Below are 17,621 nucleotides of genomic sequence, written 5' to 3' on the forward strand. Positions count from 1 at the left end.
TGTTCAGGGAGGGAGGGGCTTAAGTGAGGCCTGACCTGAAAAGCTCCCCCATGGGGATGCCTCCCTCGTGCAGCATGGGAGTGATCTGTTCGGCCAGGTACAGCCAGATGTGGGGGATGTCTATCGACATGTCTTCAGCCACTTCCAGGATTTCCTGAAGCCTGAGGAAACACACACACACACACACAGAAAAGTTTATTCAAGGTTTAAAGAATGCAGAATAAGTTCAAAAGGCAGATGGTGAAACGGAGCAATATGGCACCACGTTGACGCAAACAGACTGTTCTCATTTTCTTTGGCTTATATTGGTTTTGAAGGTTTCAGCTTAACCGCTTAGAAGCTGACATTTCCCCTCTGGGCTTCTTTTTTATTTGATTTGGACTCTAAAAAAGCCTCTGCTGGTCAGGAGAGAGAATGCAGCTTTAACACATGAAGCATAGACTTCTATACAACCAGAGGAGTCGCCCCCTGGTGGTCAGGAGAGAGAATGCAGCTTTAACACATGAAGCATAGACTTCTATACAACCAGAGGAGTCGCCCCCTGCTGGTCAGGAGAGAGAATGCAGCTTTAACACATGAAGCATAGACTTCTATACAACCAGAGGAGTCGCCCCCTGGTGGTCAGGAGAGAGAATGCAGCTTTAACACATGAAGCATAGACTTCTATACAACCAGAGGAGCCGCCCCCTGGTGGTCAGGAGAGAGAATGCAGCTTTAACACATGAAGCATAGACTTCTATACAACCAGAGGAGTCGCCCCCTGGTGGTCAGGAGAGAGAATGCAGCTTTAACACATGAAGCATAGACTTCTATACAACCAGAGGAGTCGCCCCCTGGTGGTCAGGAGAGAGAATGCAGCTTTAACACATGAAGCATAGACTTCTATACAACCAGAGGAGTCGCCCCCTGGTGGTCAGGAGAGAGAATGCAGCGTTAACACATGAAGCATAGACTTCTATACAACCAGAGGAGTCGCCCCCTGGTGGTCAGGAGAGAGAATGCAGCTTTAACACATGAAGCATAAACTTCTATACAACCAGAGGAGTCGCCCCCTGGTGGTCAGGAGAGAGAATGCAGCTTTAACACATGAAGCATAGACTTCTATACAACCAGAGGAGTCGCCCCCTGGTGGTCAGGAGAGAGAATGCAGCTTTAAGACACACAACATGACCGCACTGACCCGTTGTAGTACTGCTGCGTTTGCAGCACGTTGGTCTTGACGAGCTGCAGCAGCAGCAGTCCCATGCGCTCCCTGACGATGGCGCTGCGCTCCAGCGTCGACTCCAGCCCGTTTCGCACGAACACGAAGAGCAGCTGCGCGCTGTTCATCTCCTGCACGCACTGCAGCGCCTCCTGTACAACAACACACACATTGTTGCAACGACGTAACACTGGGTACTTTTTTTTTTTTCCTAAACGAGGCGGACATTTTTTTTTTTTTAATATTCCCGCGTCACACGGTTTTCCTTTTTCATACCTTCATGTCGTTGATGTGGAGGTACTCCTCGATGATGGCTGTGGACTTCTTGCTCAGCTCCTCCTCCGTCATGGCGGGCTTGGCGGGGGTCGGGGGAGGGGTCGCAGCTTTCTCGCGCTTCACTGTTGACGCACAAAACAAGAACGCACAAATTATACCGCCAGAACTTTTATTTAAAACTCCGTTAATCTCAAGCGCGTAGAGTCCGGGTGTCCGATGCCCACCGCTCTCTTTGCTCCTGGCTCGGTCCCGGTCCCGGCTGCCCCGGTCGTCCGTCATGCTCGCCACCCGGCGGACGGGGTCGGCCGAGCCGCGCTGCTCGCGGTCCCGGCTGCGCTCCTCCGTCTCGCGGCTGAAGCTGCGCTTGGTGACCTGCAGCCGGCTGCGGTCGAAGCCGCTGCCGCCGCCGCCGCGCTCGGCGGAGCGCTCGAAGCGTTCGCCGCGCTCTCGACTCGAGCTGTTCCTGCGAGGAGGAAGAGAAGAGGCGGAGGGTCAGGGGAAGAGACTCGTATGACTTTTCCATAATTAAACCAACTTTCCAGGACTTTAAACCCCATTTCCAGGACTTCAAACCCCATTTCCAGGACTTCCAACCACATTTCCAGGACTTCCAACCACATTTCCAGGACTTCCAACCACATTTCCAGGACTTCAAACCACATTTCCAGGACTTCAAACCACATTTCCAGGACTTCAAACCACATTTCCAGGACTTCAAACCACATTTCCAGGACTTCAAACCACATTTCCAGGACTTCTAAAGTCATACAATTTGGTTTAAATTGATGACTTTTCCATGACTTTATACATATCCATAACTAAACTTGTTTTTTTTTTCAAGGACCTTTCCAGGCCTGGACATTTTTCAATTCCACATGACTTTTCCAGGTTTTTACCATGACCGTAAGAACCCTGCTTATTGATTCTGCTTCACGGTTCGGTTACTTATCGATGCTCTTATGGGTTATTTTTGAATATTTTGTGAGAAAAAAAACAAACAAAGAGGCCGAGAGAAGAGAGGAGATCTCACTCCATAACTTTTTCAAGTGCCGACAGCAGAACCGTTAACAGGGATTTTACTAACTTAAAACCGGGTTTTCAGGGTTTTAAGGGGGGGGGGGGGCTTCCCATGTCTTACAACAAAAACCCACAACTGTAAAACTCTGTGCCGAGAGCTCTTTGAGATCGGCGTCACCGTGTCTCACCTCTGAGGAACTCGTCGGTCCGAGTCCTGGGCCGCGCCCGAGGACGCCGCCGCCTGCTGCAAGGCCGAGAACCGGTTGACGGTGCTGGTGGCCGGACGGCCGCCTGGCTCCGGGGTGCCTGGAGGGGAGGAGACAAAAAAAACAACCACAAACACGACATGTTGAGCTTCAGGTGCGGGGCGCTCGACGAGCTACATGCATCCCAACCGGGCTGCGAAACCCACCGGCTTCTGCGGGTTTGGCGGTGGTGCCGCCGCTGCTGCCCTTTCCCCAACTCCCCCAGGTGCCTTTACCGCCGGGGGCGAGCAGCTGGTTGTTGAAGTCGAGAACGGGAGTCTGAAAAAGAAGAAACTGGACGGTGAGACACGCCAATTACATAAAAACGGATAGCTCCGATGCGTCAGGGTCCGGGTGAAGTGATGGAAAAAGGGTTTTCCCTCCTACCTTTGTGATTTTGCTAAGGCGAGAGGTGTCGATGGGTCGGTTCTTGGTGGAGATGGGCACCGTGTTCCAGCCGTCGTCCGGGGGAGGGTTGGTGCGGCCGGGGTTGTGAGAGCCACCGCGACCTCCTCCTCCTCCTCCTCCACCTCCTCCACCCCCTCCTCCTCCTCCACCTCCACCACCACGGCCTCCGGGGCCCGGGGCCCTGGACATGAGGTTCTGCACCTTCATCTGCTCCCTGTGCTCCTCCAGCTCGGCGTCTTTGTGGATCTGTTCGATGGTCTTGGGGCCCTGGTCGCCTCGCCGGGGAACCCAAGAGCTCTGAGGGAGGAAGGGAGGGAAGGAGGGAGGGAAGGAGACATTGTTGAGGTGACGTGGACACTTTGACATGATTTAAAGTTGTGTTTCGTCAATATAAAGTAAACCAAATGGATGCAAAGTGTAATAACGTTCACACGACGACGGCAAGCGGCCGAAATGAACCACCGATCTTCCTATTGGTCGAGTTGCTCCACCTAAAAAGGCATCTGAGGCCCTAAAAAAAGTTTTTGTGTAGTTTTTTGACGGCGTCTCGGGGAGAAACTAGAAAACCCCCCAAATAAAAAGGATCAAGAGCCCGACGTCCTCGCGACTCAACTTTTTTTGCCTGGAAAGTGTAGAACGAAGTGGCCGTGTTTCACGGTCAAACCGGGCCGATGTGCTGACTGAGATTTTTAGCTTGTTAAAAAAAACACACACACAAAAACACCGAAGACAGCAGGTTTTGTAGCACTGCAACGGCTCTTCAGAGACAAAAGCTTTCGACTACACCGGACTGGCAACAAGTGCAAAATGTACCGGATGCGACCTTGAGACGCAAATAAAATGAAAACACTTAGAGGCCTTGTGTGGCGTACGAGCAACTAGAAGAGAGACGGTTGCCTCAAACTACGAAGGAAGGTCATGCGAGTGTGCGTTTGTGTTGTGTAGACGCGTTACCCGTCGAAGGTCGATCACATCCTGCAGCATGAAGCGGATCCTGGACGAGGTCTTCTTGTCCTTGATGATTTTCTCCATCTGAGTGAAGTACTGGTCCATACGAGGCTGAGGAGGAACGCCGCAGTCAGGTCAGTCTACTTACACTCATCCATCAGCACGAGCGTGTGTGTGTGTGTGTGTGTGTGTGTGTGTGTCGTACCTTGGCCTTCTCGAAGTCCAGGTCCTTGCCGATGGTGGACAGCAGTCTGCACAGGCACTCCAGGGACTCGGCGTCGTGGTTCTTGAGCAGCTTCACGATGCAGTCGTGCATGATGACCTCCGTGAGCATCTTGAGCTTGAACAGCTCGCCGATGAACTTGATGTTGCCCAGCGAGCGCCTCCTGGCGATGTCTTTGGCGAGCTGGAGCTCCACGGTGAGCCGCTGCTTCTCCTCCGGCTGAAATTTCATATTTAGAGAGGAAGGGACGGGGTCAGCCGCGTGAAACAAATACAGTACATACATTATGTATAATAAGTTTACGAGGCGGCGCTTTACCACCGTGGCGGCGTCCAGCTCGTTCTGCTTCCTCTCAAAGATCTCGTCGTCGTCTTTGTCCTTTTCGAACTCCTTCTGGCATCGGTTCAGCAGCAGCTTGCGGAAGTTCACAGTGGATCCCGGCTTCTCTGTGTCTGTGGTCTGGACTTTAAGCTGAAAAACAAGCATTAAAGACATTAAACATTGTTTTTTTTTAATTGCAGGAGAGGACACAGCGTAGTTATATGTTTTGTACGAGTTAAATGTATCTTGGTCACATAGAAATGTATATTAGCCTAAGCGCTGCTTAATATTACAACACCTCAAAAAACATCCATCCTATTTAAACCCTCACCCCTAATCCTATTTATCATTTGAGTTGTCTTTAGAGGTTGTACATGGGGATTATTTATCATTGTAGCCCTGATTTTTATCTTTAATTTGATACCAAACAGTAATAAATAAAGAAGCTTTAACGACTTCTATACAACCAGAGGAGTCGCCCCCTGGTGCTCAGGAGAGAGAATGCAGCTTTAACACATGAAGCATAGACTTCTATACAACCAGAGGAGTCTACCCCTGGTGGTCAGCAGAGAGAATGCAGCTTTAAGACATGAAGCATAGACTTCTACTTCTATACAACCACTCACCCCCATAAGGCAGCGGCACATGTTGGCGTACGCCACCGAGAAGTCCGGCTCGGAGATGGCCTTCTCGAAGGTGAGGTCGATGACTCCCTTCAGCCTCTCCTCGGTGTCGATGGTCAGCTCCGTCACCTGCTTCATGAGCTGCTGGAACTTCTGCGGCGTCAGCTTGTTGAGGATGCTGCGGACCCGCCTGAACAGCTCCTGGGTCTTGGCCTCCGAGTCGGCGTCCTCGGGCTCGTCGGACCCGCGGCCGCGGGCGGAGGCCGCCGCCTTCTTCGCCGAGGGCTTCCACGCCTTCTCCGCCTTGTTCAGCTGCACGTCCTCGCCGAGCGACATGGTGGTGGTGAACTTGCGCACCTCCTTGCGCGGCATCTGCTGGGAGCGGCGCGGGCCGCCGATGCCCATGTCCCTTTCCCGGTCCCTGCCCATGCCCGGGGGCTGCAGGCCGAGACGAAGGAGACAAAAGAGACACCGTGAGCTGTCGAGCGCTGAGGCTCCCTGAGGGTTCACACACACATTCTGACCAATGGATTTCCACGAGTTAAAACCAACTTTCCTCGAGTTAAAACCAACTTTCCTCGAGTTAAAACCAACTTTCCTCGAGTTAAAACCAACTTTCCTCGAGTTAAAACCAACTTTCCTCGAGTTAAAACCAACTTTCCTCGAGTTAAAACCAACTTTCCTCGAGTTAAAACCAACTTTCCTCGAGTTAAAACCAACTTTCCTCGAGTTAAAACCAACTTTCCTCGAGTTAAAACTAACTTTCCTCGAGTTAAAACCAACTTTCCTCGAGTTAAAACCAACTTTCCTCGAGTTAAAGCCAACTTTCCTCGAGTTAAAACCAACTTTCCACAAGTTAAAACCAACTTTCCTCGAGTTAAAACCAAACTCCCATGACTTTAAACCAAATTTCAGTGACTTTAAACCAAATTTCAGTGACCCACCATGTAGTGACATCTGTGTGTAATCATTAAAAAGAAAATATTTACACATTTAATTGACTTTTACTACACTTTTGGGAATTTTATTTAATTTACAAGCACCTTTCTAGGCCTGAAATTAACCATTTTATAAAATCTCCAGGTTTTCCATGACCGTAAAGAACCCTGCTCCTGGATCACGTTGAGAAAATGTTCAAAACATACCGGTCCTCTGCTGCCACTGCCTCCACCTCCTCCACCACCTCCCATCCCAGGCCTGCCGAGGTTGGCGAAGGACGGCGTGAAGTCGGGTCCGGAGCTCATCGCTTGTAGACGACTGACGTCCATTTGACGGAGAGGGGTCTTATTCGCCTGAAAAGACAAGAAAAACTTCATTCAGATAATCTGGTCGATGCGACGCCGTCGTTATGTTGATGTCTTCCCACCAGAGCTTCCGGGTAAATGTGAAAAACGTTTTTAAGCACCTTGTCCAGGACGACGTCGCTGATGGCGGGCAGCCCCTCGGGCTTGTTCATGCTGGCGGAGCTGTACTGGAAGCCCAGGAGGAACTCCCTGTCGTAGTGCTTCTTGTCCTCCGGGCTGATCGGCTTCCATTGTTCTGAAAGACAAAAGAAGCAGAAAGAAAGTGAGCAGATTGTTCTTTTAAAATCGAAAAATAAACATTGCGTTTCTCCTCCCGGCAGTGCCCTCCACGAGGTACGTGAGAGTTAAAAGAATGTGTCTTTAAAAATAGCATCCGTTCAAAAACACAAATTCAATCGAATACAAGTGTGTGCACAGAGTGAATTTGATATATTCTATATTGAATCAGACACAGCGCTGTGGACCACATCTTTATGCATCTATTATTACATTATTAGGGGGTATAACTCGAAAAAAAGTTGAGAAGCTACAGCTTGAGGCATTCAAACTGCCATGCCTCATAATGTCCACAAGGTGGCATCTCGGCTGGTAAATAAAGTAATCAATACATTCATGTGGAGTCCAGTATATGTGTGTGTTGAGTTTTTTTTAGATTAAATCCTTCTTGGGTGCATTGAAATGAGGCTTTTGTGCATTTTGTTACGCAACTTTTATTAAAAATGATTTATTCTCGTGTGCTTTGATTTTGAAGGCAGATGTTCGGTTTACTAGTTTTTTGTGTGTATTTGTACATCAAATGGAGCGACGCTGTGGGGAGGCCTTGACCTACAACGCTAATCTACAACTTTATCTTTGTTCAATCTTCCCTGTGTGTGTGGTGCGTGTCTAATGATTATTCACTGCCGTCACGTAAGTATCGTTTTCCTCTGAACAGGACAGACGCACAATCGCGTGAAAGGCCGCTCCCTCTGGGGGTTTTTCAACAAAAGCAAACACTCGACGAGCTTTCGACTGACACATTCGAGCGAGATAAGACCCGACCAGGTGTCAAGGTCCAGACGCCCACCTTCTTTGTACTGGTACTTCTTGTCGGCGTTGGGCTGAACGTTCTCGGCGTCCAGCTTGCCCTCCTTGTCCTCTTTGTCCTCCCAGGTCATGTCGGGGTCCTCTGGGGCAGGGGCGGCGGCGGCGGGCGTGGTCTCTGGGGCCGGCGCCGGCTCGGGCGGAGCCGCCACTTCCTCCTGGTTCTAAGACGGGAGAGAGAGAAGGTGGTTTAAACTTCTTCTCTCACTGGACTATGACGTCTAGGGCTTTGATTTGAATTATACACAGAGGTGAGGCTTAAATCTGTGTATTAGAACAACTTTAAGTTCATTAAAAAGAAGGTTAAAAAGCATGGACATGAATTAATAAAGGCACCACAGCACACATACACACCTCTTTAAATGCATCTAGGAGGTCTCCAACTGCCTCCTTTTTGTTCAGATCCTTCATCTTCCTCTTTTTCTTTGGCACGGACACGGCAGCTGAATGAAAGGAAGACGACCGCGATGAGCATCAGGTTAAGACGAACGTATCTGGAAGAGGAGTTTCCAGAGATGATCTTTTAGCTCGTCGTAAGAAACTGACCTTGCATAGTAGATTCTACGAGGGCAGGTGTGACGGCCTGTGGGGGAGGGGTGTCCTCCCTCTCCTCCGCTGTGGGAGAGGGTGAGGCAGGCACCGCCGGCGCCTCCTCCTCCTCCTCCTCTTCCTCGGCTGTGGAAACAGTCTCTGTGGGAGACGGCTTCTCTTCCGAGGTCACCGCCGCGGAAGAGAAGGGCACTGGGGTGTCTTCTCTGATGTCCAGGGCGACCGCGGGAGTCGCGTCTCGAACCTCGGGCGGAGCGGCCACCGCCTCCACCTCCTCGGGCGCCTCCAGGACGGCGGGCGCAGCCGGCTGTTCCACAACGGGGGCGGGCGCAGCTTCCACGACGGGCGAAGGTGTAGGCGCCGCACGAGTGACGGGCGCAGGTGCCGCTTCAGTGGCGGCCGTCGGTGCCGCCTGGGTGGCGGCTTTAGGTGCCGCCAGAGTGACAGGCGTAGGTGCCGCCAGAGTGACAGGCGTAGGTGCCGCCAGAGTGACAGGCGTAGGTGCCGCCAGAGTGACAGGCGTAGGTGCCGCCAGAGTGACAGGCGTAGGCGCCGCCAGAGTGACAGGCGTAGGCGCCGCCAGAGTGACAGGCGTGGGCGCCGCCAGAGTGACAGGCGTAGGTGCCGCTTGAGTGACAGGCGTAGGTGCCGCTTGAGTGGCGGCCGTAGGAGCTGCAGGCGCCGCATGAGTGACGGTCATCGGCGCCGCTTGAGTCTTGGCTTTAGATGCCACTTGAGTGACAGCTGTAGCCGCCGCATGAGCGGCAGCTTTAGGTGCCGCTGGATGGACGTGCATAGGCGCCGCATGGGCGGCGGCTTTAGGTGTAGCTCGAGCGACGGGCGTGGAGGTTTGCGTGACGGGCTCCTCGGCGACGTCCGGCTCGGCGATGGGGCTGTCGTCGCGCTCCGTCGAGCCGGAGCCGGCGGCGGCGGGCACCTCGGGGTCTCGAGGGGCCGGCAGCGGCAGCCCGTTGGGGAGGCGGAGCTCCTCCGGCTGCGCGATGGGAGACTCCAGAGGGGCCTCCGGGTGACACGGCGGCACCGGGGCCGACGGCCTCTCCGGCTCCGCGACGCCGTTAGTGGCGGAGGGCGGAGGGAGGGTCGAAGAGGCGGCGGCCTCCTCTTTTTTTACCTCCTTCTCCTCGCTCTTCTTCGCCTCCGCGGCCTTCTTGTCCGTTCTGCTTTGCGCGGCAGAGTTGCGGACCGGGTCGGGGAGGGGCGCCGGGTAGGCGGGCACCTCGGGCGCCGACTGCGTGGGCGGCGGCGGCGAGGCTTTCCTGGGGGCGTCCATCACGTCTGCGACGGGAGCGGGAGCGGCGGCGGCGGCGCTGGGCGCAGGGGAGGGAGCGGTCGTAGTAGTGTCGAGGGAGACGTCCTTCGCTTCTGACGGAAGAGGCGACGCCGGGCGCTTAGTGTTCGACTCGGAGGAGGGCGCCTCCGCCGGGGCGGGGCCGCCCTTCGCGAGCTCAGGGGTCTTTGACGGAGGAGGGGGCGTCGGTTTCCCTCTGTCATCTGGAGGGTCAGAAGAAAATGTGCACGGAGACTTTAGAGACGTCCAAACATCCAACGCCACTGTCGCTTCAAACATTGATTATGCATATCATCTGTTAAGAGCAGGAAGAAGGTCAAACTAGCCTCACGTTGGGTATAAAAGGCGTTGTTTAAAGTTTAAAATGTCACGTTAATGTCCACGAGAGCTTGTAAGATTCGACTTGTGACCTTCCAAAGAAGTAAGGAAATACTAAATTAAATCTAAATCTCTGCAGCTTCTTTTCAGACAACAAATTCCCCTTATCTTCATTTTTTTTTCTTCAAGCAACCTCCAACCCAAAATAAATATTGACTGTAAAGCTGTAGTCGCGCTGTACTATTTTGTGCGACCGTGTCGGCGCACGTGGCACTCACCTGGTCTGACCGGTGTCGGCGTGACAGCAGCTGTGACGCTCTCACCGTTGGACTGAACCGCCGCTGTGCTTTCTGATATGGCTGTCTGTTGGAACACACACACACACACGCAAGAAAGTAAAGTATGACCGTCGTGGTGAGGAAAACTCATTTTTCCTGTTTGACCAAAGGGAAATAGTTCCACGTGAAACCCTCGCTGGATGCATAAACCAGACTTCAGAACGTAACAAAGTGCTCTGACAGCTTGTAGTGTAACACATGTCAGCGTCACGGCCATCGCCGGCATTCCCCTTAAAGTAGGAACATATGGACGACGCAGGCAAGTCCATTCCTGTTACTAACACTTGCAGTGGACTAAGCTGACATCTGAGTCGAAGCATGTGGCAGTCAGTTGTGTTTACTGTAAATAAAAAAACTCTAAAAAAATGCATTTAAATTGTCCCGTCGGCTCACCTGTGGTGGGGTTGGGGTCGAGCCGCTGCGGCCCCCGGACATAATCTCCTCTGTGATGTCCCGACCTCCTTGGTTTGGGTCTCTTATTCTGATCTGTGGAGGAGAGAGAGAGAGAGAGAGAGATCCGGCGTCAGCGATTAACGGTACAACAAGGACAGAAGAGATGACTCTGTACGCGACGATAAGCACTCGAGAAACCTCCCGTCCCATAAACGCCCCTAAAAAAAAGTTTTTTTTTTCAGAACGAGGAGGGCAGGATCGGCGAAGCAGGCCTTCCCATGATGCAACGCCGACAGTCGTCAGCCCTATTCTGCTGTGCCTCCCCCCACCACCTCCTCCACCCGCTATAGCTGCCTCCGATTCAATGAAAAGCTGCATTTCTCGCATTGTGAACACCGAGGCGAAAACACACACACCAAAAAAACAAACAAGAAAACACACCAACCGCCCGTGCAAATTCCTCCGCTTCCCGGCTGGATGTGCGTCGGCCGGTTAAGTCGCACGGCGAGAAAAATAAATAAATAAAAAGGCTGAACTGTCAAACAAATCCCACAGTCGACTCCCGTGAAGGTAAAAGCACAAAGATCAGATCGCTCGCTCACAAGGAGTGCCCATACGCTACCAAACAAGCTCTTTTCCCCCTATCCAGCTCTCTTTTTCACCACTCTCTCTCTTTCTCTCTCTCTCTCTCTCTCTACATACTTGCCACCGGTGGTCAGAGCTGTCATGCAACTGGTATGAGTCACAGCGCTGCCCGACGCTAACGCAGAAGAAAAGTCCCGTGGACGAGGATCAAACTGCGTCCGGCCTACTTTTTTTTGGGACAATATTTGCTTGTCGCCACTGACCTTTTTCCTCCTTTTTCTTCTCCTTTCCAACCCCCCCGGTTCAACTCTCTCGCTCTCAGAAACCCTCGCGGGCCTCTCTCATCGCGGGGGGGCCGGAGCAGCCGTTCCAGCTGACTCGGACACAAAAAAAAAAAAAAAAACACACAACAACCCCACAGAGCCGTGAAAGTTTCCCCCCTCCTCTCTCAACTCGCACACATCCAAGGCTCGTGATAAAGAGAGCTCGCAGCACTGCAGGGCCTCGCCTGTCAGAAAAGCTAGCTAGCAAACCGACAACTCTTCTCATACGCTGAACAGATCAGGGAGGGGGAGAGAGAGAGAGAAAAAGAGGATAAAGCGACTGGCCTTGTAAAGCTATGGTATTGGAATGTGCAAAACCCTCCCACTGAGACCAACAGACAGTTAAAAAAAGGGGCCGGAGTGCGAAGGAGGGGCCGAGTAGTGTGGGAGGAAGAGGAGGAAGAGGAGGGGGGGAGGAAAAAGAAGTAATAGTTATCAAATGAGCTGCAGCTAGCAGGAGAAACTCCCCCCCTTTTTTTTTACTCTGTCGTTCTGCACACTCGAGTCACTTCTTTTGGGTTCGCCCCTTTTGAGGACAGAGGAAACGAGAGCAGGAGGGAGAGAAGGAGGGAGGAGGGAGGAAAGGGGGGTGCCACAGCAGCAGAGGAAGGCTAGTTGGTTAGCCCTTCCGGCTCAGAAAGGGGGGAGGAGACCGGTGGCCACGTGGAGCTGAGCTATGTGCTGACATGTCCTTCACCCCCACCCCTCTCTCTCTCCCCTCTGGTTTTTTCTCGTTGACACACAAGCAGAAGGAAAAAAGCTACAACTTTTTGCATACAACCAGGAACTGAGAAAAAAGGTGCAGAAACATGTCCGTCCAAGACTGTTCAACAAGCTACACAAGCACAAAAATATCCACACTCACACAAAGCCCTCACACACTAAGGCCTCTTGTTTAAAAAAAAAAAGACCAAATCTCTACCTACTACACACACGAATGCTTTAAACGAGCCCAAAGTCCACGACACACACACACACACACACACACACACACACACACACACACACACACACACACACACACACACACACACACACACACACACACACACACACACACACACACACACACACACACGATGCTGATAAGCGACAAGAAATACCAGACGGCGTGAAGTAAAAACAAGTAAAACATCAGGATAAAGCTTCGGCCCGAAGGTCCCTGCTGTAAGGGACGAATACAAAAAAAGATTTTATCATCTTATCTTCATCACCACAACCCCCGCGTGCTAAGAGCTAAGCGCTAGCTGGAAGTAATCTCAAGACACGCGGAGATAATAAAACGGGAAAACCCACGCAAATAAACGTGTTGACTCTGCGTCTCTCGTGTGGCATCGACAGAGAAGATTCATGCACGGATGATTACACTGTAAAAAAATTTAAAAAATCTGGCTGCAGACTGAAAAAAGTTGCACTTAAAACAATGCAGGAGGCAGAAAATGTATATTTCTAGCTGGAGAAAGAGTCTCTGGGGAATCTGTAAACGTCCAAATATAAATATAAATATTTTTCAAATGCAAGCAGCATCACAAAGTGTTAAAATGTAAAAAGAGGACTACATGAGAGGCACCATCTGGGGCTGCAGTTCACAGCGAGCTACCACATACCAGGAAAGCCATCTTAGAGAGCAGAGGAAACACTAGACACACTGTAGGAGAGGAAGGAGGAGGGAAACGTCACACAGCGGCTTCGCTTAGTTCACCGCTATCTGTGTCCATCGAACTGAACTTACAGACTTTGAATATGACGACGCAATCAACGGGTCAGCGAGTTGCTACAGAGAAACGAAAACTGTATTATTTGTTCGTGTCGCAGGCGGAGAGTCGTTATATAAAACACAGAAAAAAAGTTCAGTTCGAAACGGCCACAGCGGAACGACTCGAAGGCCGAGTGAAGCCTCAATTTATGGGTAAAGTTCCCAAGTCGGAGTGTATATTTCTCTCAGTCCACTCCTCTGGTTGTATAGAAGTCTATGCTTCATGTGTTGAAGCTGCATTCTCTCTCCTGACCACCAGGGGGCGACTCCTCTGGTTGTATAGAAGTCTATATAAGTGACTCTACTTCTCTCTTGATGTGTTCCCTCAGTAAACATTGTAAACATGAGTTTATGTCTCAATCTCTAGTTTCAAGTCTTCTTCTATACAGCGTGATGTTCATTTAGTACATTATGGTCTGTTAGAGGCAAACGGGTCGCTTTAGGGGCGGGGCTACAAGGTGATTGACAGGTCTCTGTGCTCTCTACATGCCGGCCCCGCATCCCGGCTGCAGGCTGTTTACCTTTCAGCGTTGCTCATAACGTTTTTATTTTCACCACCTGCTTTGTCCGGACTCGACGTGTTACATCGACACGAACCGAGAGCTTCCAGACTAAGAGATTAATATAATCCGACACGCCTCAGGCTAACGACCGTGATGATTAGAGTCGTCTAAATCATTTCTGTACGCATGTAAACCGCTTGAAGAGCAGAGTGAACGAAGGCTCTGGAGCCACGCTATCACGCTGTGCATCTGGAAGACCAGTTAACTCACCTTGATGACACTGAGCGTTTAAAGAAAGACTTTCATTCGCTCCTCTAGCTCCTTGTTCCCCAGGTGGAAACTCTGAATATATTTCACTTAAGAGTAAGAGGAACTGACCAAGAACACAAGCAGCCGTTTTGTGTTTGTGCTGTAAAGCAGGACGACAACATTTAGACCAGTTTCATAACGGATAATGTCATATTTTCAGGTGTGAATAAAGTTCTCTTTTTGTTTTGACTCAAACGTGAGCACAAGTCAGATATCCAGAAGAGCCAAAGTTTACAGTTCAGCGTGATTCCCGTGTGTACCTGAACGCATCGTTCACCAAACACAGAACATAGCTGGGATGAAACACACACATATATTAAAATATATATTTAAATAATATATATATATATTTTTTTAAATAATATATATATATATATATATATATATATTTTTTTTTTTTTAAATAATATATATATATATATATATATATATGTAATAAATATTTATATAAATATATATATATATATATATATATATATTATTGTATTAAAATATATGTAATAAATATATATATATAATATATATATATATAAATATATATAATATATATATATATATATATAATAATATAATATATATATATATATACACACATATATATATATATATATTAAACTTTATTATTGTCTGACAAACCCCATTTTTGTAAATATTTTTGGTTAACATGTCTAAATTAATACAAATGTAAGTGACAAAAAAAACCATTGACCAATCATTGGAGAACCAAACACATGATTTGTTGATTTGTCTGGTCTGTCGTGTCACTGAGGCGTCTACCGTCTCTAGAAACCACAGATATCGTGTGTTTAAAAGCACCGACCTTCACTCTTCACCAGCTCTGGTCCAAACAGGCCGATAACGAAACGTTTCCACCACGTTTAACAATAAATATAGATAAAAAAAGGCTCATCTGGAGCCAGTCATTCTCAAAAAGGCCTTCTCACATAGGTTCTTCAGCACGTGGCAGGGTGTAGCGGTCGTACCTGTTTCCGTTCCCGCTTGGTGGCGATGTGTTGAGGAGGCTGCGGCGGCGGCTGCGGCTGCTGCTGCTGGGGGGCCGGGTTCATGATGACGGGCGCCGCCTGCACCGCGGGGGTGAACTGAGGCTGGGCGGGGTAGTAGGCCCCTGCTGTGGATCAGACGGCGAGAACGTTAACACACACACACACACACACGCGCTTAATCCTATAGCCAGAACTTGACACACACAGTCACGCTTGACAGCACATAGCTAGCGCTTACGCTAACGCTTCACACCGCTAATGCTAACGTGAAGGTTTCATTTTGTGATGATTTGCTGCAGGTTTGTGTCCACGGCGTGAGATAAGTGCACTTTTAGAAAAGCAAGCTGTCAAATAGTCCAGAAAAAAAGTCTTAAAATCTACGAGAACACACAAAAATGTAAGTTTTAGATCTGTATCGCAGAAGCCTTTCAGTGTTTGTGTCACAACTTCTCAATCTCAGTCTCTAACTTTTCAAAAGGACATACACTGATGATTTAACTATTGTGTAATTCAATAAATACCACAGGCCGTGCCAGTATGATGGAGAATAATATCGCGATATATTTGCGTGGCGATATTGTATCGATACAAGGAAGCCAAGTATTGATCTTTTACTTAATCAATACTAAAACTTCTTGGTCCTAGAATATTGAAATCAATTTATTTTTTGATGACAAAGTTTTCCTTTGGGGACAATTCGCAGTTGGAAAAAAAGGTAATAAATCACAATACATCGCGGTATCGTGATAATATCGTACTGGGTGCTTAAGTATCGCGATGATATCGTATAGTGGGACCTAGTATGATCTTTACTTTTATACTTTGTGAAGTGATTTTTAATACCCGACCACACGTCCTTCCATGAGCGCAAACACAAACACACAGGTTGACTTTTTTTAAGTTTTGCTTCATTAAACTTGCACCATGGTGCAAATAAACAACGCTTCGCGTCGCATCACAACGTTCAGAGTCCAAGTTGATAATATTGTGATTGCTCAATATAATCCAACAGTTAAAAGCCCAAATATAATAATACAACATAATTTTTGCCTGAAAACCAATGAATATTTTCTGGGTTTGCGCTTGTTTTCATGCAGTCTCAGTAACAGCTGACCGGAATCAAATATCAGCTAATTCAATATTTTCTCAATTAATAACTCCCACGTGTTTCATTTCCACCACAAGTTCTTCTCTTATTGACGTTTTCAAACCGCGCTGCACTAAAGTAAAACATCTCCAGACGCCTGAACGCTGCAACCCTCATGACGCCAGTGATTGACTTGCGTGTTTGCTGTTGTTGGTTGTGTGTTTGCTGTTGTTGGTTGTGTGTTTGCTGTTGTGCATTCTCCCAAAAAAATCCCCTTTCATGTTGAATGTGGCGTCCCTCGTTTCTGCTGCAACACGCCAGAGGAAGAAAAAAAAATTGTAAAAAAAAAAAAAAAAAAGTTCCAACGAGTTCAAAGACCCTCTTTTATCCGACACGGTCAATAATGTCAACAAGACGTCCACCCACTCGCTGGCTTCACCTTGTAACCGGCCTCAGGACTACTGGGGTAATAAAACACAGACAAAACCCTCAGATTGCAGAGGCCTCTCGCTCCTCTTCCTCCTCTTCCTCCTCCTCCACCACCACCACATGCATTTCAGTCTAACTCACATTACTGAGTCTGCATTGTTGACCAGGAGCAGCGCAGACTAAATATAGTCAAAATAACCACACCGGCTGGAGGGGGGGGGAACGGACGGGGGGATAGGAAAGAGAGGGGGAGAATGAAGTGACAGAAAGAAACTAGAACGGCAGCAGAGCGAGAGACGTACCCTCAGAGTCCGGCTCCTCTCGAGACCCTCGGTTCCCCATGTCTGAACGTCTGCTGAACGCACAACTGTGTGCGGACGGAGCGGAGGAAAAAAAAAAGAAAAAAGGAGAAGGAGAGGGGGTTTTCTCTGCAAACCCCCTCTCGTGCTTCTTCCTGTCCTCTCTACAGGTGCCCTCTCCCGACGACGACGACTTTTAACTCAGCCCTCCCTCTTCCTCCGTGTCGCTCCTCCCTCTGACCTTCCTGATTCCTCGCTGCCTTTCACTTGTGTGTGTTTTAAAAACCTCCCTCCCTCCCTCCTTCCCTCTCTCTCTCCCTTCCTTTCCTGCCTCACAACTATTCAGTTGTGTCATTCAGAGCGGCTCCGATTCGCCTCGTTTCCCCTCCACCGCCGTTTGACAAGCGACTGCAGAGACGGCGGGCGTGTGAGTGTGCACATGTATGTGGCAGCATGAGGTGAGCAAATCCCTCCACTTGGGAGGTGGAGGTCTTAAAAATAGTCCCCCCCCCCTACTCCGTCAGCACGGTGTGTGTGTGTGTGTGTGTGTGTGTTTTAGTTGACTGCTCGAAAAGGAGTCAATGGTCAAACGGACCGCACCACTTGAGGGCCAGAGGGGGAACGAGGTGAATCACTTCCAGATGAGCAAGAAGTGTGAAGGCACCTGAAGAGAACTAGAAACAGACCCAGAGGTGAGGCCCACGAGAGAAGACATGTCTCCCTCCCTCCCTCCCTTTCTTTTCCTTCCTTCTTCCCTCCCCTCTCTCTCT

At 49.6% G+C, this 17,621-nt stretch overlaps 1 protein-coding gene across 8 annotated transcripts in view; it reads right to left on the reverse strand.

Moving 5' to 3' along the window:
- The window catches only part of LOC137790991 (eukaryotic translation initiation factor 4 gamma 1-like), a 30,590-nt gene that overhangs the window by 3,256 nt on the left and 9,713 nt on the right, over nucleotides 1-17,621 (reverse strand). For 5 of the 8 annotated variants that reach the window (XM_068585660.1, XM_068585659.1, XM_068585656.1 and 2 more), the window contains 18 exons: nucleotides 15,016-15,161; nucleotides 10,557-10,649; nucleotides 10,104-10,188; nucleotides 8,196-9,710; nucleotides 8,004-8,092; nucleotides 7,633-7,813; nucleotides 6,668-6,801; nucleotides 6,408-6,554; nucleotides 5,266-5,700; nucleotides 4,637-4,789; nucleotides 4,301-4,537; nucleotides 4,102-4,206; nucleotides 3,127-3,444; nucleotides 2,907-3,018; nucleotides 2,683-2,800; nucleotides 1,478-1,940; nucleotides 1,181-1,353; nucleotides 36-161 (listed from right to left, as the gene is read on the reverse strand). In XM_068585660.1, coding sequence (XP_068441761.1) covers nucleotides 36-161; nucleotides 1,181-1,353; nucleotides 1,478-1,940; nucleotides 2,683-2,800; nucleotides 2,907-3,018; nucleotides 3,127-3,444; nucleotides 4,102-4,206; nucleotides 4,301-4,537; nucleotides 4,637-4,789; nucleotides 5,266-5,700; nucleotides 6,408-6,554; nucleotides 6,668-6,801; nucleotides 7,633-7,813; nucleotides 8,004-8,092; nucleotides 8,196-9,710; nucleotides 10,104-10,188; nucleotides 10,557-10,649; nucleotides 15,016-15,161 — 4,630 coding nt within the window. The remainder of the gene's footprint in view (nucleotides 1-35; nucleotides 162-1,180; nucleotides 1,354-1,477; nucleotides 1,941-2,682; nucleotides 2,801-2,906; nucleotides 3,019-3,126; nucleotides 3,445-4,101; nucleotides 4,207-4,300; nucleotides 4,538-4,636; nucleotides 4,790-5,265; nucleotides 5,701-6,407; nucleotides 6,555-6,667; nucleotides 6,802-7,632; nucleotides 7,814-8,003; nucleotides 8,093-8,195; nucleotides 9,711-10,103; nucleotides 10,189-10,556; nucleotides 10,650-15,015; nucleotides 15,162-17,621) is intronic. The other 3 variants (XM_068585657.1, XM_068585655.1, XM_068585661.1) reach the window with 2 other exon arrangements.

Source organism: Clinocottus analis, unplaced genomic scaffold (assembly GCF_023055335.1).
Source record: "Clinocottus analis isolate CAN_PGR_092001 unplaced genomic scaffold, fCliAna1.0.p SCAF_2, whole genome shotgun sequence".
Classification (NCBI taxonomy): Eukaryota; Metazoa; Chordata; class Actinopteri; order Perciformes; family Cottidae; genus Clinocottus; species Clinocottus analis.